The 26,695-nt window shown below is 38.6% G+C and overlaps 1 protein-coding gene across 1 annotated transcript in view; it reads right to left on the bottom strand.

Moving 5' to 3' along the window:
• The window catches only part of LOC149283163 (reversion-inducing cysteine-rich protein with Kazal motifs-like), a 59,114-nt gene extending 32,749 nt beyond the window's left edge, over nt 1–26,365 (bottom strand). Inside the window, exons 1-8 of the mRNA XM_089497895.1 lie at nt 26,244–26,365; nt 22,736–22,842; nt 17,331–17,381; nt 11,719–11,777; nt 5,792–5,866; nt 4,092–4,128; nt 542–627; nt 44–91 (exon numbers count right to left, since the gene is read on the bottom strand). Coding sequence (XP_089354021.1) covers nt 44–91; nt 542–627; nt 4,092–4,128; nt 5,792–5,866; nt 11,719–11,777; nt 17,331–17,381; nt 22,736–22,842; nt 26,244–26,365 — 585 coding nt within the window. The remainder of the gene's footprint in view (nt 1–43; nt 92–541; nt 628–4,091; nt 4,129–5,791; nt 5,867–11,718; nt 11,778–17,330; nt 17,382–22,735; nt 22,843–26,243) is intronic.
• Nucleotides 26,366–26,695: the final 330 nt, after the last annotated feature.

Genomic DNA, 26,695 nt, shown 5'->3' with positions numbered 1-26,695 from the left:
TCTAATAAAATAATACGTAAAATAATACGTTTTAATATCTTACCTCATACTGTTTCCTGCAAAATTTTGATATATCATTTGTTGAGGACGCCTAAAATAAAAAACATAATACAAGTAATTAAAAATAATTTCTGATCTGGGCTTTGGGATTCAGTAATATGCATGGTGTTTCTAATGTTCTTTTGAGTTATAAACATGTTCATTTATGCAACCTTTACAACATTTTTAAAGAAAATGTACTTATATCTTAGAAATGTGGACGCAAGACCAAATAATAAAAGAAAATAAATAACGTTTCTACTTAAGTAATTTTGTTCTCCTTATCTTCATATTTTCTGTTGTGGATTTTAGAATAAAATCTTTTCAATATTGGATGTATTTATATTTTAGATTCAATTAATTTGCTCTTTTGTAAGTTAAAACGGAACCTGCAGTACATTCTTGAATACAGCTCTATACCTTATGTATGTTCTATAGGAATACATCTATTACTCTGATCCCTGCTATTGAGTAAGGTAGATCAATGGTATGGGATTCTCACCTGTTTACAAGCACGACGGCATTCCATTGCTATTGCTAGCTCACAGCACCCAAGGCCAACCCACCCATCTGATTTCTTACTGGCACCTTTAGAGTAAAATTGGCAAAACAATTATGGGTAGTTACCAGATCAGATGGACACATTAAACTGATTCTACTATACCTATTAATACTATACATAGTAAAAGACAGTTGTGACAATCCTTATCCAATATATATATTTAAAAAAATTATTATTATTATTATTTTGCAAATATGTGTTATAGACTAAATCTAAAAAGGTGCTGTACAGTTGCATTAGATGCATTAAAGTAATGTTTTCAAATCCAGGTCAAATATCCGTAATTGGCTTTTTACAAAAAAAACCCCACTTGGCATATGCATAAAACAAATCTAGCAAACACGTTTCAATAATTAATATTATGTGTCATAGAGGAAGATATTATGACCCATCTTGAAAATATGTCCAACAATTACCATAACAAAGTTCAATTAAATGTGTTAATTACTTAGGCATTAGACATTTAAAATGTGTACTCTCCCTCAAGCAGTGGCGGATCTACGGGGTCGCGACTGCGACCGGGCCCCGGCGGCAGGGGGGCCAAAGCCAAGGGGCCGCCCGAAATCTGTTTTACGTTTTTTTTTTGTTTTTAAATAAGGCAGGGGCGTCCAACATGCGGCCCGCGGGCCAAATGCGGCCCGCGAGACCTCGAGGTGCGGCCCGCGTAAGATCGGCAGCCAGGGCAACCGATCTTACACGAGCCGCACATCAAGCCCTGCTACTTACTTGTGGGAGGGTCTTCTGGACAGCACAGAGGAAGCGGAGTCCACGTGACATCCTACTTCCTCTGTGCTTTAGCAGAGAAGGCAGAGGTAGGCCTGCTGAAGTCTGTGAGCGGCATCGAGGGAGCTGCAGTACAGGTAAGGGGGTGGGGAGGGTGTTTGAATGAGTGTGTGTGATTGAGGGAATGAATCTGTGAATTAATGATTATATGAATAAATGAGTGTGTGTGTGTGTGTGTGTGTTAGCATGGATGTGTAAGTGCTGGAACCTAGGCATGATGGGACTGTGATTGCTGTTAGCAATCACACTCCTATCATGCCAAGTCAGCCAGTACATGCTGAAACCTGGCCAGCTGCCCCCCTTGTGTAGTGATAATGCCAGCAGTATGGGGTTTGCACTTACAGCCACCCTGTACCAGCATGTACTGGCTGACTTGGCATGATAGGAGTGTGATTGCTAACAGCAATCACAGTCCCATAATGCCTAGGTTCCAGCATTTACTGGATGGATGTGTAAGTGCTGGAACCTAGGCATGATGGGACTGTGATTGCTGTTAGCAATCACACTCCTATCATGCCAAGTCAGCCAGTACATGCTGAAACCTGGCTAGCTGCCCCCCTTGTGTATTGATGCTGCCAGCTGTATGGGGTCTGCACATCACTTACAGCCATCCTGTACCAGCGTGTATTGACTGACTTGGCATGATAGGAGTGTGATTGCTAACAGCAATCAGAGTCCCATCATGCCTAGGTTCCAGCATTTACTGGTTGCCTAGGCTAACAGCAATCACACTCCTATCATGCCAAGTCATATTGCTAATTTTGTCCAATTGTGTGTTACCTACTTTTATTAAACATGTGAGTTTTTATTATTATTTTTAAAGGTGGGGGTCATTTTCAGTTTTGGCTAAGTGAACCCTGAATGTTTTGGTCCAGAATTTTCATTTTAGTTCATCCCTAGAATAAATCTAGGGAATCCTGAATTTGTAGTCGCAAAACTTTCAAGGCCCAGAAATCAGTGAGAGGAAGAGTAAAGGTTTTGTGTCATTTTAGTTTATTTTAATCTGCATATTTTATTAAAGGCCATATTTTTTGTCACAGTGAAAAATGAGTGCGGCCCGCGCACGTATACAATTCTGATGAAGTGGCCCACTGCAGAAAAAACTTGGACACCCCTGGATTATGCCCTTTGTACATGCACCCCTTTTTCTTTGATTTTTTTACAGATATGATTCAATATGTAAATTGAATTTGTTGAATTAGTTGAAAAAAAATTGTTGGGTAAAAATCATGTTTTTTGGGGGGGGGTGAGGGGGTGGGGGGGCCCTTAACAGATTCTCGCACCCGGGCCCTGAGGCGTCTAGTTACGCCCCTGCCCTCAAGCAAATAGCCAGAGTAGTTTTTTTTTGCCATGTTGGTATGGCTTAAGCATTGGACCTCAACATTCTCTTTGACTTCATTGTTAACGAATAGCTATTAATGAATAAATTCACGGATGCACTCCACAATATATTTTATCCTTTATTTGTTAGAAATGAGGCAGCTCCAAATCCGACCTGAAGCAATTAATTAATATATACAAAACAATTCACCTGACAAGTAAATAATAACTAGTGGCTCTTGATAAACAAATCTGTAGCTTAAAACATGTGATAGTTTTCAGGTCTATTTTGCATGATAGTGTTAAGTAGACAGACATAAATCTAATATAATGATTAGCTGGTACCTCTGATGACACATATTTCATTATAAGGATACCACAATGAGGCAAAACAAATACTGTACTTAAACATTGGCATATCTTGCTACAGGAATATAAATCGATCACGTTGGTTTCTGCATCACCACAATTAACATTTCACAGAATGACAAATATACCAGTGTTAGATAAAACCTTATAAGACATCTTTTAACAGCTGGCTCTCCAAGAGGGCATTGCACCCAATTTCATAATACTCGCCCAGCTAAATGGATGAATCACCTTTATACTGCATAGAGGCAATACCCCTGTCACAGAGAGGCAATGACAGAAAACAGAAGCATTTTGGATCATAGAACTTGGGGCTTTAAATCAAGCAGGGGTTAATAGAGAACTGTATTGGTCAGCGTGCCTATGATTGGTCTCTTGTTTTATTTTTTTCCATTGGTTTAATTGTATTGGTATATAATGCTGGTTGCTGGATGGTTGCCGCATGTTGCTGCTAGCCTTGAAAATGGCGTATGGTCTCCAAAACTCCACGATACATAAACCTCACCCTTTTTTTTCCAAGAAACAATGGAGTGTGTTATGGATTGCAAGAAGTTTATTTGAGGTAATTTTTTTTTTCGTGAAAGCCATGTAAGGATAATAAGTTACAGATTCGGATGCGAATCCTTCAAGAACCACAGGTTATTATTGCTCTCAGACACTATCAGCATTTGCTTGTCAGGTGCGTGGTTTTGTATAATGAATAGCTATTAAAGCGATACATATATCATTAAAGAAGCGCTATAGAACTTGGTACATTTTATTTTTATTATCACAAAAGGATCATGATTTTGTTAGTGGCTTGCTGTGTTCTAACAGTTGCATGGCTTACAGAGGAAGCATTCACATTGTGTTATATCACTGTGTAAGTGGTTAAATGGATGTCTGTTCTAGCCAGAATAACAAAAAGGTAGGAAAACAGTAAGTTTGTTTTTTTGTTTGACATCATGTATAAATTGAAAATTGTAGCTATTAGAGCCTGGGAGGATATCGTGGAAGATTGCTGTAATCATCACCTTACCTGGCAGCGAGGAATTTATGCAGGTCCACATTTCTGTCTGGAAAAAAATTACGCAGAAGACGTTTTAGTTTTAAATTGATATGTTTTTGGTCAAAATATATATCGGCAACATTCAAAACAAAGACCACTGGAGCTAAACGTACAAAACAAACCAAAAAGGAAAGTTGAAATCTGCATCATGTGTTTACTTTGTCTAATATCAAACTAGGATGTGATCTGAAACATTTAACTATAACAAAATGTGCAAAAATAGAAGAAATTGTGAAGAGGCAAATACTTGTCCACAGCACTTTTTCTATGGAATTTTCTTGTCCACCTGATTGTGGGCCATCATTCATCACTGCACAGACTTGTGTTCACAGTAAACAGAAATGCTTAATTATATTATTTTGCTAATAGCTAAAATATCCTTCAATGCAGTTAATACCGTAACAGCTTACCTCTATCTGAGCAGACACTACTTCGAATGCATCAACATATGTGCAGTTCATTATTAATAGACAGTTAATATAACTTAAATATATACGTTCATGAATCTCTATGATATCAAACATTTAGTAAAGTCTAGTTGCAAAGCATGGATGATTTGTGGTGAGGAGCCCTTTACAACAACTTATTTTTATGTCATCCCTTAGGAAGGTATAGATGGCCCTGGAGCTAACCCTACTAAAAACCACCCTGTGTCCACCCTACAGAGAGCACCCACTAGTGTAAAACTATAGCAGACAGAACAATATTCAACACCAACATAATGTTTTAATTATATCAGGAATGATATTCTGGATCCCAGCGTATCACAGTCCATAAACAGAAAACGGATCCAAAAATAATCTATTACTACATCTTACAAGTTAAATACTATAGCAGCATGTCGATGGCAGGGTACTCATGTTATTAATATCCTGTGGTTAGATGCAACATGAGATGAAAGAAGAAATAGTATCTCCAAAGTGTGAATTTACATCTACAAAGTTTGAAGAACTTTTCTTGTTGTTCTGAATCAGATGTAATTAAAGGTTTGCACAATACAAATATATCTATACGTACTTTGCACCCTATTTCGCAATGTTGTTTCTAGGCTTTGATGTGGCGGGTCAAAAAAATGTTGGAAATTACAAATGACTGTGCATCAGTCAGGAATGCCATGTGTTATAAACACTGGAAATAAACATAGGAAATTCCTTGTGGCGGCAGTAAGACATATCAGTGGAAATGATACATAGTCTTGTGATTTTGAAGTCTGAACTCGGCTGTCCTCAGAGCACTGCTAACAGAAAAAAAAAGTATGTAATGCTTTGTTTTACGGACAGATTTCAATAAGAAAGATGATGGGGACAGTAGATCTGCACAGCATTAAGAATATATTTAAGGATAAGTGGTCCTTAATTATAATTGTTTTCAGGCTGTCATGTCACAAGCACGGGTAGATCCATCCTGTGCATGTCTTCCAGACCTATGCTGATCAAAGGCCCCCTGTGCGCCTGCTATGTTTTAACCTTTTTTCACCATCTCCACTTAGAATTCTAATGATATTACAATATCAGCCTGTACAGAACACTTACCTTGTCTTAAAAACACTTTATTATTATAGAAGTACAGATGTCTGTGTCGTGAACAATTTAGAGATAATCCCACAAAGCAAGCATTGAACATAATGACCCGCAATGATTTTCCTTTCGTGAATTAAATAATAACATTACCATAGATAGTGGACAGTAATCTGGTGCTCTCTGTAGCAGGTGTTTCAGCCGAGATTCACTTTTCGAAGTCAAAATCTACATGGAAGAATAAAAAACAGAAAAACAAGAATATCTCTTAGATAACAGAAGACGGAAGTCAACGGTGTAAGTTTGGGGCTGTTACTATGGAAACAAATGGAATAACCTTGCTGACTGCTCCATATTTAGCATTTTACTTTCATATAAAATGGCTAAAAGAGGCGATAGCATCTAGTAGAATGTTATTAATGTTCTACTTATCTATCTACCCATCTATATAGTATATATATCAATCTATCTATATATAGTTAGACATGAACAATTTATTTATTAACAAAGTGCTAAACAACACAAAAAAGCCTCCATTAGAGTTTTGTTTTTATTTTAATATATATATTAAAAAGATTTAGGTTAGTATGACTGAAGAAGAAAGACAAATATATTAAAAAATGTAAATATGAATATACTTTCAGAGCATTACTTATTTGAAAAATACTTAAGGTGTTTTGACACTGTACTTCCTCAGAGAGGGGTCGTTTATTTGGATTTTGTGCACATATGCTCCATGTGTATGGTTCCCTATGTGAAACAATTGGAGTGCAAGACTGGCCAGCGCCCCCTCCTATTAAAGCAGACCTGAAATCCATGCTGGCTTTTGAAATTCCAGTTAAAGAGAACAGAACCTGGTTTAGCTGGGTCTGGCAGAAAGGTTAAAATTTTTGTCATACTAGTCGAGATACTAAGATTTTTTTTAAGTTCTGTTGGGTTCTCTCTGTTGACAGCCTAACAGTGGGAGACATTAATGGCTCCTTTTTTTGAGAAAGAGATTGTTGCTGTGATAGACCGCTGAAGCATCATAAACCAGGTTCAGGCTTCAGTAATTCATATTATAAGAAATGTAAATATATTCTGGCTCCATGTCTTAATATGTTTTTCCTACAGTTTGTAGCAGGGCAGCTTCCCACAAGAAGCTCTCCAGGCCACTAATGTAATTATACTCAAACCCGGGAAAATTGATGTGATGTGTTTTGTTGCCACAGCAAATTGGTAATGACCAGGTTGGCTTTGCACAGGGTAGGCAGCCATCTGACAACACTTACAAATGTATTGATATTTCCTGCCTTTGATCGCCTCAGCTGGTCTTGCACGATCTTAGCATGTATTGGTTTTCCCAGTTTATCCATGCAATTGCATGTTTATACCAGAATCTCATTAACAAAATTCCTATTTGACCCAATTAGTATTTGAAATTGAATCACATAGGTATGTCCCCTCTCACCATTGCTTTTCATGTTGGATTCAGAACCTTTAGCCGTTAGACTTTATATGTCTTTCACATACAAAAAAAGACAGGATAACCTTACTTATTTCAGTATAAAATCAGTCTCCTTTCTTAAATAAAATGTTATGATGATTTGATTATTGTTGAGGCCAGTGTTAAACTGCTGATCTAAGTTGTCACAGTTAGGGAGTATTCATCCATATTGCAGCAGGATCACCACTTGTGTGGTGGAGTATGGAGTCTATACAGGAACATAGTCTTGCACACACAAGTGGTGATCCTGCCCCATTATAGGTTTTCACAATTTTAAATGTATGTATACATTTTATGCAATAAATGTTCACTTCTTCTTATTAAACTAACCTTCTGTGTCTTAGTTTGGTTCTCAACACCTCTTAACATTTTCAGCCTACCTGGATTCAATGCACATCTGCACAGCAGAAGGTTAGACCCATTATCTAGTGAGCCTAGAATGAAGCAAGATTACTCTCACAATAAAAAAATTTGGACCATGTGAATGTGTTACTGTTAGAAATTTGTTAAAGTTTTACAGAAATAAAGTGAGTGTCCACAGTCACTTCTAACAGAGATGCATACAAACGTGAAGGAAGAAACAGATGAAACTATGTTTTTCAATCCAAAAGTGGCACCTCATCTTTGAATGCATGGTGTGTAGATTCAGGAGCTACAAGTCACATAACCTATTAGAAATTATTTAAAGTTCTGTATTTTATGGCAATATTACACATTATTATGCAGCATTATTATTGTTATTCATCTTTAAAGTCTAGGACTGCAGATGTCCACCGGCTGCCAGAGAGGAGGATCCAGGTCCCCTGCAGCACTGCGGGGGCATCTGGATCTTAGTCTTATAGTCAGTCTAATTCAACTAATCGTTGTTGCAGCCCTATTAGAGTCAATGTTTGTAGATCTACCTCGTACCTTTGGAAATTAGGTATATTTTTAATATATTTTATGTCAAAGTTGATGTTATATGGTATATGTTCTGGCTCCAGTTAAGCCCTTCTAGAGCCACCTGGTCATGCCTTACTGTATATGTACACTTTTGCGTTTGGCCCTATAGCAACTGCTACTTTTGTTCAACATTCTGTGAAGCTGTTACTGCCACTGAACAGGCTTTTGTTCCTAGATAGCATTGTCTGTAGTCAAGTATTCTTATAATGATTCCTGTAAGTTTCTATTTTTATTCTCAGCAATGCTATTATTTCATTTTCTGTGTTTAGTAATATAGTTAGTTTAGCATTTCTTTACTAGTTTACTATCTATGTTACCCTTACATAAGTACTTAGTCAGTCACTATAGCCTCCACCTTGTGTTATGTATCAAATAGACCATGTTTCTTTACCTGTGGGTAATGGACAAACCAGTATGCAGGATATCAGTTATTATACTGCCCCATTTCCTTGTGTGCTATTTGTTCCAATGCATTAATAACTTTACTTATTGAGTTTATTACACTATCACTCGGTTGGTGATATGTAAATAAGCTAGGGTTGCCACCTGGCCGGTATTTCACCGGCACAGCCGGTATTTAGAGCACCCTGCCGGTATCGGTATATTAAGGTATTTCTTGCAGAGCAGACCGGCATGGTGATTGGCAGGAGCAGGGCCGCACTGGCCCACCGGGATACAGGGAATTTTCCCGGGGACCGGCCGGGCAGCCGGCAGACCAACATTCAAAACAGCCGCTGAGCAGCTGCGAGCGGGATTGAAAGCAGCCTCCTCCGGCCGCCAGCACCTAATGAAATGAAAGGGGCCGGCGTGCATGCACCGCGCCGCCCAATGGCCGTGCCTCAGCTCTTCGTCCCACCCCTTTAATTTCATGAACGTCAGACTACACCTGCTGCCCCCACCAGACACCAGGGAGTCAGAAGCAGTGGTAAGTCGGGGGGGGGTTATATGGGGGGCATAAGTCTTTTCTGGAGGCAGCGTGCTCCATGATATTCCTTTTAACCCCCTTTATGCCACTCTGCCTCCAGAAATGCCTTATACCCCCCTATTTGCAACTCTGTCCCATGATATGCTTTTTAACCCCCTATATGTGGCATATAGGGGTATAAGGCATTTCTGGAGGCAGAGTGGCATATAGGGGTATACGGCATTTCTGGAGGCAGAGTGGCCCCCTATATGCCACTCTGCCTCCAGAAATGCCTTAAACCCCCCTATATACCACTCTGTCCCATGATATGCCTTTTAACCCCCTATATGCCAGAGTATAAGGCTTACTGTGTGTGCTGGCTAATTAAAGGCCTATAGAAATAAGAAGTTGGAGCTGATTCCCTGATCCTCCACAGGTTAAAACACATAACAAATATACATTAATACATACAGACACATCAGGAGTTGAGAACCCTGCCCGTAAATTTGGCATTTAGAAAGTCAGAAAGATTCAGGCCTTGCAACCAGAGGACCTCCAGTTCAACTATGAGGAGGAATGCACCTTGTATCTTGTTTTCCTTAGTTTGCATCTTCTATCAAGGGTGAAAGACACCTGTTCTTATGTTTGGGAATTCATGACATGGAAGCTTATTATAATGCGGTAATGTGTCATTGTTTCCAAGGTTCCATGGCATGGGTGGACTTGAAGGATTATTTTCTGGGACATAGGAGGGTGGTGCACTTGTTCTGGTGCTCCGAAAGCAAAGTGACCTAAGGGTAATTTCCATGATTGAAAATTTGTATTCTTCGGCACCAAATTTTAGAATGGTCATAGCAGTTATAACATTTTTTTAATGACCATAAACAATTAAATGGGAAGAGAAATTGGGAACGTCTTTCTCAGAAGAGCAATTGGTACTGTTTTTGTCCATAATGAGTAAGGTATCAAGGTGTGTTAATCATTTGCCACTTAATAAAAATATACTTTTTAGATGGTATATGATGCCAGCTAAACTCCAAAAAACAATTCCCAGGGGTGTTTGGAGATTTTTTAAGCAATTGTAGGCACCTGGGTAGTATGGAACATATTTTTGCAGGCTTTCCCTGTGTTTGTTTTGGCAAATGTTATTTCTTTGATTGCAAATTTGCTGAGCTTCCATTTACTTTTTATGTTAGTGGTCACTATTTGGGTGCTTGTTGCCTGGAGACATCAACCAATCACAGCATAAACTAATTAGGCACATTCTTACTGCAACACAATGGAATGCTGGGGGTTCAAAATATTATTGAAACTCATAGAAAATTTGAGGAAATGTCTGCTAAAATTGAGGATTTATTTGAGCAATATCTTATCTTTAAGTATTGCATGTTTTCCTCAGAGTGTTGGATATCCTTGATTGGAGTGCTTTCCAAGCTATTGGTTTTTATTTTGCATTGGGATAGTCTTTCGGTTTAACCCCTTTGCACCCTTGAGACATACTGGTACGTCCTTAAAAGCTGTGCCAAGACTCCCATTAGGACATACCGGTATGTCCTGACTGTTGCAGTGGCAGGGACATATTCTTGCCTCTACACAGGAGATCAGATTGTCTATGTAGGGAAAAGCCACCGTTGCATGATACAAGGAATGCCCAATCACGTGATCGGTATTCCTTACGGTATGTGTCTGTACTGACACTTCCCTGAACTTCACTGTAGGACAGGAAAGACTGTGCAAAAAATAAAGACACTTTAGAGTGGATTTCCTGTGTGTGCAATTCACTGGTAAATGCAAACTACCAACTATATTGTGTAAATTTCAGGACATCTCTTACACAATTTCTGCTTCTTATATCTGACATCTCACTTAGTCAGAAATCAATGTTTCAAATCACATCCTACTTCTACATGACGCCAATTTCTAGCTGGCTTCTAAATCTCAAAACTCAGAAGTTTTCAGTCGGAATGACTTCTCATTCTGCCTTCTGGCACAAAAGCCTTTTTATCATTGAGGCTTCAGAGGAACAAAAGCTGCTGCTGGTAATATTTTACAGTGGATATTGTAATGCAGAGAAACCTAGAAAAAGTCGTAACTCATTTACAAAGAAAATATGGAAATATATTTTACCTTCATCCTTGTTTACCACTATGTTTTGTAATTCCATGTAAGAAGCAAGTGTTTTTAAGCTAAACCCCTAGATACTCCCCACAAAATACCAACATATTCACAGTTATTAAACAATTTGATACACATAATACAAAATAATGTAGGTATCTAAGGACTCTAGCAGTGCTTAATTACCGATAATTTAATACTAGACAGTAACTTTTAAAAGTGTAATTTTTATACTATGGAAGTTTTTCAGACATCCCAGCATGAGCTAACAAGTAGGAATGCCCTCAACTTTATATTGTGTGCGTTCTAACATCTATATGTACATTATATATACCATGTAAAAAAAGGGAGAAACATTGAAAAGTTCATACTAAAATAATAATTATAATAGTATCCTATTTCAATATTGCATTGTCAGTTCAGACAATATTTTAACAGGTAGAGCGACATTTATTTCCACATTTATTTCTGGGGTAATGATTTTGTTTTGAAAACCCCCAGTTTATACCAGTCATTGCATCCCCATTGTACGGTATAGTGGAAAATGTGCATGCTACATAAAGAACTAATGATAAAATAATATTACTAATATTATTGATATTATTGTAATTCACAAAGATAGTCAGTGCTTACCTGCTCACACACATCACGGCACATAGAATTATCCTTTGCATGGTAACAGCATGAAGTATCTATGAAACGGAAAAAAACATAAAATGTAAATTTGCACTAAACTACGGTATATAATCTGGATTCTAACCAAGGCTACCTATAAATCCTTTTTGTAACAATAATAACTTGGCATAAATTGAACAACATTGATGTATTTTGATTTACAACGCATAAAGAGTAAATCTGGTATAACAATACAATTGGTCCAATCAGCAGAAACTGCGTAGTTGCTATAGTCATTTTATCACTGGTATCACTTTGTACCATAATTTTTTTTATATACAGTACATTATCATAATTTATTGTAACTAAAACTTGGAGCTATCAATATCATAATTTCTACTTTTGCTAATGCTAAAGTGATGATTTTTGAGTCCTTACATTAAATAAAAGATCTGCAATCAATACAGTTTTCTCTGGAATGAGCTGCTTTTAATGTCCGTATTTAAAAAAAATGCAGTTGTTTTTACGTATGCATGTATCTATGTGCATGTACAGTCATGTGAAAAAACAACAACTTTTTCTACACCTTCCTTGAATTCTATGGTTTTACATATCAGGATATAACAATCATCTGTTCCTTAGCAGATCTAAAAATTAGGTACAGCCTCAGATGAACAACAAACATGTTCATATTACACTGTGTAATGATTTATTCAACAAAAATACAGCCAAAATGGGGAAGCCATGTGTTAAAAACTAAGTACACATTATTATTCAATAGCTTGTAGAACCACCTTTAGCAGCAGTAACTTGAAGTAATCGTTTATTGTATGACTTTATCAGTCTCTCACATAGTTGTGGAGGAATTTTGACCCACTCTTCTTTGCAATGTTGCTTCAGTTCATTAACCCCTTCGTGACAAAGGCTGATTTTACTTTTTGTACCCTTCGTGACAATGGCCTTTTTAACATTTCTGCGCTGCTTGTGTTTAGCTGTAATTTTCTTCTTTCCCGTTTACTGAACCCACACACATTAGATATTGTTTTTTTCAGGACAAGAAGGGCTTTCTTTAGATGACATTGTTTTGATTGTATCATATTATTTACTACTAAAAAAAGTATAAAATATGGTGAAAAATTTAGAAAAAAATGACTGTTTCTAACTTTTAGTTGAAAAATCTTTTACTCATCTATAAAAGGTAATGAAAAAACCTGCTAAATGGATTCTACTATTTGTCCTGAGTTTAGAAATACCCAATGTTTTTATGTTTTTTTGCTTTTTTCTACCCATTATGGGGCAATAAGTACAGGTAGCGTTTTGCTATTTCAAAGCCATTTTTTCCAAATCTGGTAATTCTTCCCCCCATGTGCCATTTCGGGTATCTTTGAACCCAGCCAATGCAATTTACCCCATCAAATCATATATTTTTGAAAACTAGACAGCCCAGGGTATTTCAAATGCTAGTATTTTAACTCTTTCCATGCACCATATCTACCACCAGTCTTTGTCAAACTTTGTGGTAGTCATTTTTTTGCATTTGGTTTTCCACACACATTTTACTTCAGGTATGAATTAAAAAGTTCTCGTATATGTCACTATCACAAAACACCCCAATATGTGTTCAGCAACATCTCCTGAGTACAGCGATACCTCACATGAATGATTTTGCCTGGCCGTTTGGGGGCAAAAGGGCCACATTTGGGGCATGCGCATTTTTCAATGTTGAACTTTGGCATTTGGGGATCCACTGCCCATGGCCTATTTGGTACATCTTTGAGCCGGGCCATTTCAGTGTGCCCAACAAAACCATATATTTTTCAAAACTAGACACCACAGGGTATTTTAAATGCTGGTATTTTAACTCTTTGCATGCACACATTTTACCACCAGCATGTTTTCAAAGTTTGCAGTAGTATTTTTGTGTGTGTATTTTTCCCACACACACCTACTTTATGTATGAATTTACAGCTCCTGGTATATGCCGCTGTCACACGACACCCCATAATGTGTTCAGCAACATCTCCTGAGTGCAGTGATATCCCACATGCATGGGTGTGTCATTTTTGTGGGAACTAAAAGGCCACATTTGGTACGTGTGCATTTTTCTAATTGGAAATTAGGTGTGTGGCCATCCTTCCCCCGGTGTTAATTGGGATGTTGTTGAACCTGGCCAATTCAATTTACCCCATCAAATCATAGACACCCCACGGGCATTTAATATGCCAGTATTTTAACTCTTTCCATGCGAGAATTGTTTTAAGCTAATATGCTAATTTTAGGACTTGCTCACAAAAATATATTTTTTATATATATATATTTTTTTTTTTTGTCTTTTTAAAAAAAAAAATTTAACATTTTTTTTTCAACTTGGAGGTTCCCCTGATAGTGACATCAGTGGGAAATGATTTTTACATTTTACTAGTTTTTTACTATTTTTTTTCTAATTATTATTAATTTTATTTTATTTTTTAATTTATTTTTACTAATCACACTGTGATTAGAAAGCTGGGTTCCATTGACTTGCATGGTGAATGCAGTACCTGTATTCAACCTGCAAGTGGAGCCAAAGTTCTCTAGATGGTCTGGACCATCTAGCGAACTTTTAAAATGTGTTGGTTCCTGTTACAGGGCAGCGGCCATCTTGCTTGATGGCGAAGATCATCGGCAGCTGCGGCTGTAACCGCTCTCCGGAGCGGTCACAGCCCATCGAAAGGTAAGTGTTTGGTGTCGCTGGATGCCTCCTGATCGAGGCATTCCAGCGACACCATTTAAGTTTAGGAGGCGATCGTCGAAAGTATGGCGGATGTTGACGCCCCGTGGAGGGGCCAGAGATGGATCGAAAACAGATCGCTTTCTGCACCCGTTTAAAGACGTGCCGGTCCTGGCACGTCAATTGTCGTAAAGCACATGCTTTTCCGTGTCGTGCCAGGACCGGCAATTGTCGTTAAGGGGTTAAAGTTTGTGAGGATTTGTTTAGACACAGATCTCTTAAGGTCCCGCCACAGCATTTCAATCGGGTTGAGGTCTGGACTTTGACTGGGCCAACAACTTGATTATTTTCTTTTTCAGCCATTCTGTGGTAGATTTGCTGGTGTGCTTGGGATCATTGTCCTGTTGCATGACCTAATTTCGGCCAAGCTTTAGTTGTTAAGACAGATGGCCCCCGCATTTGAGTCTAAAATTATTTAGTATACAGAGGGGTTCATGGTTGACTCAATGACTGCAAGGTTCCCAGGCCCTTTAGCTGCAAAACAAGCCCAAATCATCACCCCTCCACCACGGTGTTTGACAGTTGGTATTAGGTGTTTCTGATGATATGCTTGTAATGGATCTTGTTAACCCGAATGGCTATATCCGTCAGCTTCCTCCTCTGAACCTCTCGCTTATTATTGGCCAATTTACCGTCCACCCCTCAAGAAACATCAGCCAATTGAATCATGAATTGAATTTAATGGGAAACACATGGGTATTTAAAACAGTACAAGAGAGTAATTTAAATACAATAGTAACAGCAAAATACACAAAGTTACGTGTGCAAAGGCCCTCCTTTGCACACGGCTCAGTATTATTACTCAGCCCACCTTAGCCCAGTAGGGGGTCACTGTGCTGTCCTCTGTACTGTTCTCATAATTATTTAACTGTCCACCATATTATCAGTTCTTCCATCACCATGTTGTTTCTATGTATGGTTGTTTTGCTGCCATCTGCTGGCCAGAATATTGTATGCTGCATGTCTCTGCTCTTGTTAATAAAGCTTTCCTTTTCTGGGCGTGTTTTTAGGAGCCTGGGTCCATGTCACTTCCTGCAACCCTTGTGTGAGGGATCTGCTTTCTGTGTGACTGGACATTCATCACTTAGGCTCGTAAGGCATCAGTTTTTTGACCAGCAGTTAGCCTCAGGAAAGATATCAACAGACAACACCAAGGTCATTTCAGTATTATACCAATGTTTGTATTTTGGGTCAAATAAACCCACATTGATTCAAATCACCGTGTCTACGTGTATCCGTCTAACCTGAGCTTTTGCCGGTCCCGTCTGCTCCACTGCTTGGACACGAAGGTAGGAAAGTCACACAGCCACTACCAGTTACACCTTCATTCGCCTTCATGTGGAGACAGAACAGTCACTACTGTAGTCTGTGGGGAAGATGGTAAACATGGGCGGTTCCCTGACTTCTGGCTGAAACTGTCTGGATATAAGATCTTGGTGTAAATACTGGCCATCCAAGTTCAAGGCCCATAGTCTGTAGGGAGAGGCTGGCCCTCAGGCCCCTCCATAAGCCCAGGGCACGGAAGCTTCTGTGACAATGCTGTGTTTGGTTTTTGCCAAATGTGGCGTTCTGCATTATGGCCAAACATCTCCATTTTGGTCTCGTCTGTCCAAAAGACATCGTTCCATAAGTCTTGTGGTTTGTTCAGATGCAGCTTTACAAACCTAAGCTGTGCTGACATGTTCTTTTTAGAGAGAAGAGGTTTTCTCCTGGCAACCCTTCCAAATAAATCATACTTGTTCAGTCTTTGTACTGTCATGAACTTTAAAATATAACATGTTAACCAAGGCCTGTAGAGCCTGAGATGTAAGTCTTGGGTTTTTTGCAATTTCTTTGAGCATTGCACGGCCTGTGGTGAATTTGCTGGGATGTCCGCTCCAGGGAAGATTGGCAACTGTCTTAAATGTTTTCCACTTTTGAATAATCTTTCTCACTGTTGAATGACGGACTTTAAACTGTTTGGAAATGGCCTTATTACCCTTCCCAGATTGATAGGCAGCAACAATTCCTTCAATAAGATCATTGCTGATATCTTTGCTCCTTGGCATTGTGCTAGCACAAATGTGAATGCTAACAGGCCAACAAACTGTTAAACCTTGGCTTTTTTAATGGTGGTTACAGTTGCTGATGATCAACTAAGAGGGGTATTTGTTTAGCAGCATCTTAATTGCTATGGAAGCAGTAAGGGTGTACTTAGTTTTTCACACATGGCTTCTCCATTTTGGCTTTATTTTTGTTGATTAAATTATGACACTGTGTAATATGTCATGTGTTGTTGTTCATTTGGGGTTGTATTTACCTTATTTTTAGACCTGCTAAGGAACTGATGATTCTTATTATGTCCCGATATGTAAAACTGTAGAATTCAAAGATGGTGTTCTTTCTTTTTTAGACGACTGTATTTGTAGCAGCACAAATACAACAAGATTTTTTTGTTTTAGACATGCATTGATATACTTGTATATCAAATATTGGTAGGCACTGGGGTAACAAAAGGCTCAAAGCTACATAATATCACTAATTATGCCATTTACTTAAACTTTAACGCCTTAACGTCCATTGACGGGTCAGGCACGTCACGCAAAAACGGTCACTTAACGACCAATGACGTGCCTGACACGTCATTTCATTAAACAAGCTTAGAAAGTGATATACAATCACTTTCTTCACTTAAACGGTGTTGCTGTTATGCCTCGATGTTGAGGCATTCAGCAACATCGAGATCGGCAACAGGGACCATGTCTGGCCCCTCCACGGGGTGTCAACAGCCACCATACACGGTCAACGATCGCCTCCTAAACTTCAATGGTGTCGCTGAAATGCCTCGATCACTAGGCATTCAGCGACACTTAACACTCACCCCAGGACGCGCTGTGACTGCTGCGGAGAGCGATCACATTTTTGGCGCATCCTGTAAACAAATAACAAAGTTGGAAAAGTTCACAATATGATTAGTAAAATATTTAAAAAATATGAAAAAAAGCTTAAAAAATAAGTTCTAACATTAAAAAATAGTTATGCATCAGAGGAACCATCCAGTTCCAGCAAAATGTAAAAAAAGTCCAAAAAGAATAAAATAAATAAAGTTTATTATTATGAGTAAGTGCTAAAATTATCGCTGTATCTTCCCAAAAATCTTGACATGGAAAGAGTTAAAGTAAAAGTATTTCAAATACCGAAGGGGTTTCTCATTTAAAAAAACATGAATTTGATGGGGTAAATTGGAGTGGCCGGACTCAAAGATAGGGCATAGGCACAGACTGACCAAAATGGGGGGGGGAGTGCACTTCCCAAATGTAGCCTTTTACCCCAAACACCAGACAAACCCATGCATGGGTGGTATCACTGTATTTGGGAGATGTTGCTGAGAACACATTGCGGTGTTGTTTGATAGTGATGTATATTTGACATACCTTGGGGTGTCTAGTTTTCAAAAATATACGGTTTGATGGGGTAAATTGAATTAGCCGGCTTCAAAGATGGCCCTATTAGGACATGGGGGCAGTAGGACCAGATGGAAAAGTTCCAAGTTATAAAATGTGCACTTCCTAAAGGTATTAAATGTTTTACCTCCCAAACAACCCTAAAAACCCATGCATGGGTGGTATCACTGTACTCAGGAGATGTTGCTGAACACATATTGGGGTGTTTGATGTATACCTGGAGCTATAAATTTATACCCAAAGTATAATTTGTGTGAAAAAAAAAACACCAAAAAAATTACTACCACAAACTTTGGCAAAGGCTGCTGGTAGAATCTCATGCATGGAAAGGGTTAAGATACTAGCATTTGAAATACCTTGGGGTTACTGGTTTTCAAAAATATATAGTTTGATGGGGGAAATTGCATTGGTCAGCTTCAAAGATACCCGAAATAGCACATTTCGGCAGAATGACCAGATTTGGAAAAAAATGGTTTTAAAATAGCAAAACACTACTTAATAGCTTGCAGAAAAGAAGCAAAAAAACATAAAAACATTGGGTATTTCTAAACTCAGGACAAATAGTAGAATCTAGTTAGCAGGTTTTTTCATTAGCTTTTTTGGATGAGTAAAAGATTTTTCAGATAAAAGTCAGAATTTTATTTTTTTCCATTTTTAATTATATTTTATTATTTTTTTATGGGAAATTAGATAATATGATCAAAAAATGGTGTCTCAAGAAAGTCCTTCTTTTCCTGGAAAAAACAATATATAACTTGTGTGGGTATCCTAAATGAGTGAGGAGACAATTGCATCTAAACACGAGCACCGCAAAAGTGTTAAAACAGCCTCTGTCCCAAAGGGTACAAAAGGTAGAAAACAGCCTGGTCCTTAAGGGGTTAAATGAGAAAATGTATTTCTTAAAATGGAAATTCAACGGATATTGTTCAGATACAATCTTAAATAAGTAACATTTTTTTTCTTTGAAGATGTATAATTTGCCCTTGACATTTATTTTCTACAGCAAAGTGTAACAAAAGTCCTTGTAGAAGTGTATGCCATTCAGTGTAACACAATAAAGAATCCCTACTAAACTCTAGTGTTACGCACACAGTGATCTTCTCAGGAGCGTTAATACTGGAACATCAGCCATGCACATAAATGAGCTTATTTTACGTTCTTGTATTGGCAGTTTCATCTATATGGGCCACAATTTCAAAAGACATAAGCAAAGCCTAAAAAATGCTTCTGGAGAGGAAAACAAAACAGTTAAAGACTGTTTCATTCCTTCTGGCACTTTGAGTGTCATATAAAAAATCTTCAAAAGGTTCCAGCATCCACAGAAGTTGTGAAAGGCTTTACCAGTGTCATCACAAGAATAAATCCACATTTAGAATTCAGAGAGAGACATTTTTGGAGGACATCCATTAGCAGTTATTGGTATGTTTGTTCTTTTACTCAAATACAGATCTTGATCTGTTCTGCCAGATCTGCTGTTGTAATACATTCCTCTTTTTCAAAACATCTTCTTGGCCATGGAAATGAAAAATACTAAAAATCTAGACATTACATTTTTAAAAATATGTACAAATTCTGTTCCTTTACCTTTACTACAGAGACATTATAGATTTTGCCACAGTTGCTGAAACTGCTGCTGTGTACACATTGTGGTGACATCTCAAAAGATATCATACAACTGTCCAGGGGAGTTGCCAGGAGGAGCTACCAGGGCTGAAACCCTAAATTTCAACTTCATAGCCCCAAATGGAGACTCTGGGGTTAAAGTATACATGAGTCTCCATTTTGGGCTATGGGTAATATATCTCTTTCTAACTGGCCCCATACAAAGCGTGCGCAATGTCTGCTCCCTCCTAGTAATGCCAAGTGCCATGGTACGAAGTCATATCCCAGCACTCAGCCTCTCCCATATTCCCCTGAGTGCCTCTCACTCTCCGCTTCAGCTTTCAGCCTCTCAGTTATATGCCATGTACTATTTTTCCATGATTTCAGTTACACAGGACACACATAATATACCATATTTAACAGTAATACTCTTAACTACTATAGCTATGTTTTAGTCAGTCTCCCTTATACCTGCCTTGCCCCCCTACTTGGTCTCTCCGCTCATCTGATAATCTTAATCGGCCCTCAGCTCTAATTTATAATACTCATACATACATACATACATACATACATACATGATTTCCCAAGGGCAGCCACATTCTCTGTAATGTCCTTTCTCGGCTTATGTGGCTCTCACTTTTGTTGACTGTCACAAAGCCTTCTGACTAGTCTAATGCAGTGCTAATAATGTTCTAAAAAATAATTTTAAGATGTTTGTTTTAATATTTTCTCTCTATCAAGTGGTCTAGCAAATAGAGGTCAGATTAAAGGTTTATCTTCCAAATGATTGCAAGGGGATAATAGTGCATTATTAAGTATTGTGTCCTTTTGTGTGGGTTATTTCTATATATATACAGAGTTACAGACACATTTTCCTTTCCAAGCTTGAACACAATTTCTCTAACCAAATTATCAACACTTTTAGGCAGCCACTTGTTTATCCCTCAGAATACCAAAATATTTCTACTTTGATAGCCCATCACAAAGACAGATTTGCCAACTGTTCTAGTGAGACCTTATTTCGATATCATATATATTCAAGCAGATTTCAATTTACTGACATATTAGTACGAAAAGCACCAATTGGGAAACCAACAAGTAGTATGTTCAAATTCATGCAGACTACATCTGATACCAAATATGTAGGATTCTACACAACCGTGTTTTCCTGGGAATCAGCTTGGAATGGAAATAATCCTCAAACTCTGGGTCACATCAAGAAGTATAATCTTGTGTACTTTTGGGGTGCACTTCGAGTCATTTGGTATCTGAGAAAATGAAACCCCTCAGTTGTAGTTAGCGAGTACCAATCCACAAACAGTGCCTATTAAATGCTGGAATTCCTTCTGTAGCTAAAGTGGTCTTATGTCAGATGATTTATTTGTGATTATTCACTAAAGTGAGAGTTGGGGTGTCAACTTCCCTATTTCACTATTCATTAGGAAAAAAAAACCAACGCATGCCAATTTCTCCAAAAAAAGAAGGGACGGGTTAGCCATGTACCGTATTTGCTTGATTATAAGACGAGGTTTTTTCCAGAGCAAATGCTCTGAAAAATACCCCTCATCTTATATTCGGGGTCATCTTATAATCAGACCTCAAATAGGTCTGACTATGAGACTAAGATCCAGATCCCCCGCAGCGATGCAGGGGACCTGGATCCTCCTGTGTTATGCCCCCCCAACTTACCGGTGCATCTGAGTCCCCGGTGCTTAGTCTGCTCAGTAGAGCTCTTGAGCGGAAGTTGTGTACGCGAATCGCGTAGAGCTCTAGACGCTGTCTGGGCTAAACACCGGGGACTCAGAAGCACTGGTAAGTTTGGAGGAGGGAGTGTTAAATGGGGGGGCATAAGGCATTTCTGGAGCCAGAGTGCTCTGTGAAATGCCTTTTAACCCCTTAATGCCACTCTGCCTCCAGAAATGCCTTTTAACCCTCTATACGCCACTCTGCCTCCTGAAATGCCTTATACCTCCCTATATGCCACTCTGCCCCATAATATGCCTTTTAACCCCCTAAATGCCAGAGTGGCATATAGGGGTATAAGGCAATTCTGGAGGCAGAGTGGCACATATGGGGTTAAAAGGCATATCATGGGGCACAGTGGCATTTAGAGGGTTAAAAGGCATATCATGGTGCACAGTGGCATATAGGGGGTATAAGGCATTTCTGGGGCAGAGTGGCAAGCCTGGGGCAGATGTGTATAACTGGGGGGGCAGGTTGTAAAAGGAAATAAAAACAAAATATTTTTCTCAATCATAGCTTTTATTAACAAACAATTGTTCACATAGTTTACATGAATTAACATTTACTGGTAAAACTTTTTTCCTATAGGGTCGTCTTATATACAGGCTTTTTCTTTTTTTCCTAAATTAATATTCAGCTTTTGGGGGGTCGTCTTATAATAAGGGTCGTCTTATAATCGAGCAAATACGGTATAATTTAATGGATGAGTAGACTATACAGGTCCCGCCAGGCTCTTCCTGTAGCAAAAGATCGATAGGATGGGCCCTTCATAATGTATTGTGATACCACAACTCTCCTTTTAGTGGATAGACCCCTCTGTCTGTACTTGACAAAGTATAAAGGGGGTACAGAGCTGGGCACTACCAATGGATTCATGAAGTCTAACTCCTCCTAAAGAACAGGAACAAATCTTCTATCACTATATTTTTATATTTCATATCTTTTTAAAAATATAAATTACCTATTTTGCCATCAACTGTATTGAAAAACTGCTTACAAACTGACCTTGATGTCCGTTTTTCTGGTTCTATCATCTGTCTCAATTATAAAGAATTATTCTCAAAACTTATTATATCCGTATATACATATTGTAGACAAATAGTTAAAAACATACTACTGTAACTACATAATCCCAGAATGTGTCCCGAAGCTGGTACAAAGCCTTTTTAGTTCAATTATAGAATTTTAGCCCATTATTTTGTGTTATCCTTAGCGAGCTGACGTTAGTCACCTGCAATTTTCACTGTAATTGCTTTGTTTGTCCAAGTATACTTCTATACATGATTTATCTATGTTATGATCTGGCAACAAAGGAATACATAGCTGTTCCCTTTTTCCCCCCACCGAGCTAAGAATCATTGACATTATCTCAGATGGAGATTTGTTATTGATTATATAATGTAATGCTTACACCACTTACAATCCTACATCACAGCATCATTGTCACACTTCTCAAAGCCACTATGTGTGTTATTACCTGACTCTTTGGGAACAACACTAAAAGAGCTCTCATAATATCCAAAAGTAAAAGTGAGCTCAAGAGACCACGTGATCATAAAGAATCCCATATCCTTAAACCCTTCCCTGAGATGATTAATCATAGAAAAATTTCATTTAATTTCTAATTTTGCTTGGAACACTTATCATGTGACACAATGGTAGACACTGATAGGTTGTTCCCATAGAAACTGAAAAGTTTTGTAAAAGTTTCTGTGCTATATGTTTGCTTAACATAGTCAAGAGTGTAATTAACATATTTTCTATGTACACATTTTCATCATTATAATGATATATATTATAGACACTAAGCAAGTTTATTGCTAAATGCCACAACCATATAATGTAGACTATTAAAAGGAATGAGGCATGCTTATTGGTCTTCAAAATTCAGAGATGAACTTCATCAGAACTGCTGGTAAGCAGTCAGTTCAATGATGCATTTGTACTTAGTGTGCTAATATAAATACTGGCTAACTTTCATGTCATTAATGCTGCCCAGTAAATATAGATTAAGTGCAGATATAATGTTTTCTTTTTTTCTTTTAACTTTGTTACTTTATTTACCTAGCCTAGGCCAAAGTTTCAAGCACACAAAATGTTTTTCTTTTTAAATACAGATAAGTGCAGTGTTTGTAGTGCAGGGATATATTAAAAAAAAAGTATTATTTTGAAAATATGACCAATTATGATTATGAAGATTTGCTTATTTGAGCATTATACCAGCATTCTGACATTCTTTATTGGTGAAACCATCTTGTGCTTTACATTGATACATTGTAGCAAGTTGTGCCATTTTCATGTAGTTGAATAGATACTGTTATAGTATAGTTTTTCTGATAACGTCTCTGTAATAAAATAGGACATCCCAAGGTAACCATATGAAAGGGGAGGATCAAGAACGGACTGTTTTAACATATCTATTCCTTAGTTTGCAAATAATGGATTTTTTTAACCTAGTGTAAAAATCAGGAAATTGTGATATTTCAGTGAGGTTATAAAAATAGAATCTGCATTTTTTTCTCAAGCACAGTGTGAAACAGCCCTATCATACCCACTAATCATTTGGTGATACATTAGCTATGAGATTTATCTCGCACTTTTAGTGGTTATTTACACCAGCATATATTCTTGTCCATATAGCAGAGTAAAGCTCTATGGTGTTATTGATTAGTTGTTGTACTTTCAGCAGTTTGAGTGAAGGCATGCCAAGGTGCCATCATCACTTATGATATAGTGAGGAAGTACCGCATTTGCACGACTCTGATTATAAGACGATCTCCCGAAGTTTGAATATTAATTAAGGAAAAAAAGAAGAAGCCTGAATATAAGACTACCCTACGGCCCCGGTGGAAGTGCCGGCAGCAGTGGAGGTTGTCTGCGTGCAGACGTTTCCCGGCTACCAGAGAGGAGGATCCCCTGCAGGGCTTCTATGATGGAGCACCTAAAGGTCATGTGATGCCGGCGCTCCTTCTTAGAAGCCCCAGAGTAAGGGCCAGCAGCAGCGGAGGTTGCCAGAGAGGAGGATCCAGGTCCCCTGCAGCGGTGCGGGGATCTGGATATTAGTCATTTAGGCAGACCTCTATTTGAGGTCCGATTATAAGACGACCTTTGAAAATAAGAAAAAACCTTGTCTTATAATCACGCAAATACGGTAGTTATATCTTTGTCTCTCTATCCACACAATGTCAGGAGTCGAAACCTAAGTCGTGAATTGAAAAGCCTAGGGAAAGGGAGATCTAGCCTGACAAAGACTATACCCTTACCGAGAAGTGCAGAGTCGCTGGGTCCTCTGGGACGTACGGCATGGCCCAGTTACAGCTGCCCTCCCCAGCAAGAATTTGATTAGTTCTCCACTCACATAATGAAAAAGAAGTACCAAAATGTTCCCATACATAATAGATCAGTATAAGAAGCACCTTGACATAATGTGCATGACACTGGATGCAACTCACTTAGCAATAAAACATTGTATTGGAATGTGAGCTGGTTCAGACCTGCACATCTGGGCCATGCTTAAATTAAAAGGTTGTAAAAACAGTGGCAAAGACAAGAATAATACAGGCTTGAAAATGCTTTGCAGCATAAATTAGAATGTGCCAAGAATCAAAGTTAATTTAGGGATGTAAAACTCAAAATTCTGCTTCTGGCAAAACCACATGCAACAAACCTCTCATTAAAATATTTAAATCTGTTTTTCTATTTAGAAAGACATCTAATCTGTACTTAACAACCTAACAAACATACTCTGTGGCAAAGTCTTGTTTCTAAATGTAAGAGTAAGGTGACAAGTCAAGCAAGGATTGAGAATAGGTAGGAACCTAGAACAAAATAGTCATAAATTTGTCCCCTGATAACAATATGTCAATATACACTCACTGGCCACTTTATTAGGTACACCTTGTAAATACCTTGCTGGCACCTTGCTGGACTCCCTTTTGCCTCCAGAACTGCCTTCATACTTTCTACAAGGTGCTGGAAACATTCCTCAGAGATTTTTGTCCATATGGACATGATGGCATCACACAGTTGCTGCAGAATTGTCGGCTGCACATCCATGATGCGAATCTCCCGTTCCACCACATCCCAAAGGTACTCTATCAGATTGAGATCTGGTGAGGCCAATGGAGTGCAGTGAATTCATTATTGTGTTGAAGAAATCAGTTTGAGATGATGTGAGCTTTGTGACATGGTGCATTATCCTGCTGGAAGTAGCCATCAAAAGATGGTCAGCAACAAAACTCAGGTAGGCTGTCGCTTTTAAACGATGCTCAATTGGTACTAAGGGGCCCAAAGTGTGCCAAGAAAATGTCACCCAAACCATTACATCACCACCACCTGAACCGTTGATACAAGGCTGGATGGATCCATGCTGACAGGAGTGGCACCCGGTGTGGTCTGCTGCTGTAGCCCATCTGCTTCATGGTTCGACGTGTTGTGCGTTCAGAGACGATATTTTGCGTAAAGAGTAGTTATTTCAGTTACTGTTGCCTTTCTGTCATCTCGAACCAGTCTGCCCATTCTTTTCTGACCTCTGACATCAACAAGGCATTTTCATCCACACAACTGCCACTCACTGTATATTTTCTCTTTTTTGGACCATTCTCTGTAAACCCTAGAGATGGTTGTGCGTGAAAATCCCAGTAGACAGCAGTTTCTGAAATACTAGACCAGCCCTTCTGGCACCAACAACCATGCCACCTTCAAAGTCGCTTAACTCCCCTTTCTTCAACATTCTGATGCTCGGTTTGAACTTCAGAAAGCTGTCTTGACCACATCTACATGCCTAAATGCATTGAGTTGCTGCCATGTGATTGGCTGATTAGCTATTTGTGTTAACAAGCAATTGAACAGGTGTACCTAATAAAGTTGCCAGTGAGTGTATATATACATACAAAATAACAGATACCCTCATAAGCATGCAATGTTATAGGTTTTTTCACCCCTCCCCACTATTCCATGTTAATTTATTATTCTACTCCCCGTACGTGACAATAAAGAGCAACTTGATGTAAGCATATCTGACAAAATCAACCATGGAGAGTTCCCAGCGGTCTCGACGTGCAGGGCAATTAACTTTAAGTCTGTCAGTTTCCTGCAGGATGACCATGCCAATCAACGAGAACAACAAAAGAGGAAAACTACTGGGTCCTAAAGGTTAATCCAATGCAGACCACAGCAGAACAAAAAAAAAATTAAACAGCTAATAATGATAATTACAAGCTCCACAGCCAACAAATTCCCACCCTGCCACAGTCCCCAAGTCAACCCACAACAGACCCCAAATTCTCATCCCTCCACAGCCCCCAAATCACCACTCCACAGCCACCTAGTTATCCCTGCACCGGTTCTTATTTCTACTGGACAAAAATGAAGGCAATGCAAGATCTGTTCCTACCGACATCTGTTTCAGTGCTCCCTCATGGTGCATGCAGCTTCA

This window comes from Sceloporus occidentalis, unplaced genomic scaffold (assembly GCF_023333645.1).
Source record: "Sceloporus occidentalis isolate IW3139 unplaced genomic scaffold, rSceOcc1.0.p SCAF_110, whole genome shotgun sequence".
Taxonomy (NCBI): domain Eukaryota; kingdom Metazoa; phylum Chordata; class Lepidosauria; order Squamata; family Phrynosomatidae; genus Sceloporus; species Sceloporus occidentalis.
Note: the sequence above shows the minus strand (reverse complement) of the source record. Positions and strands in the feature narration are given on the sequence as shown.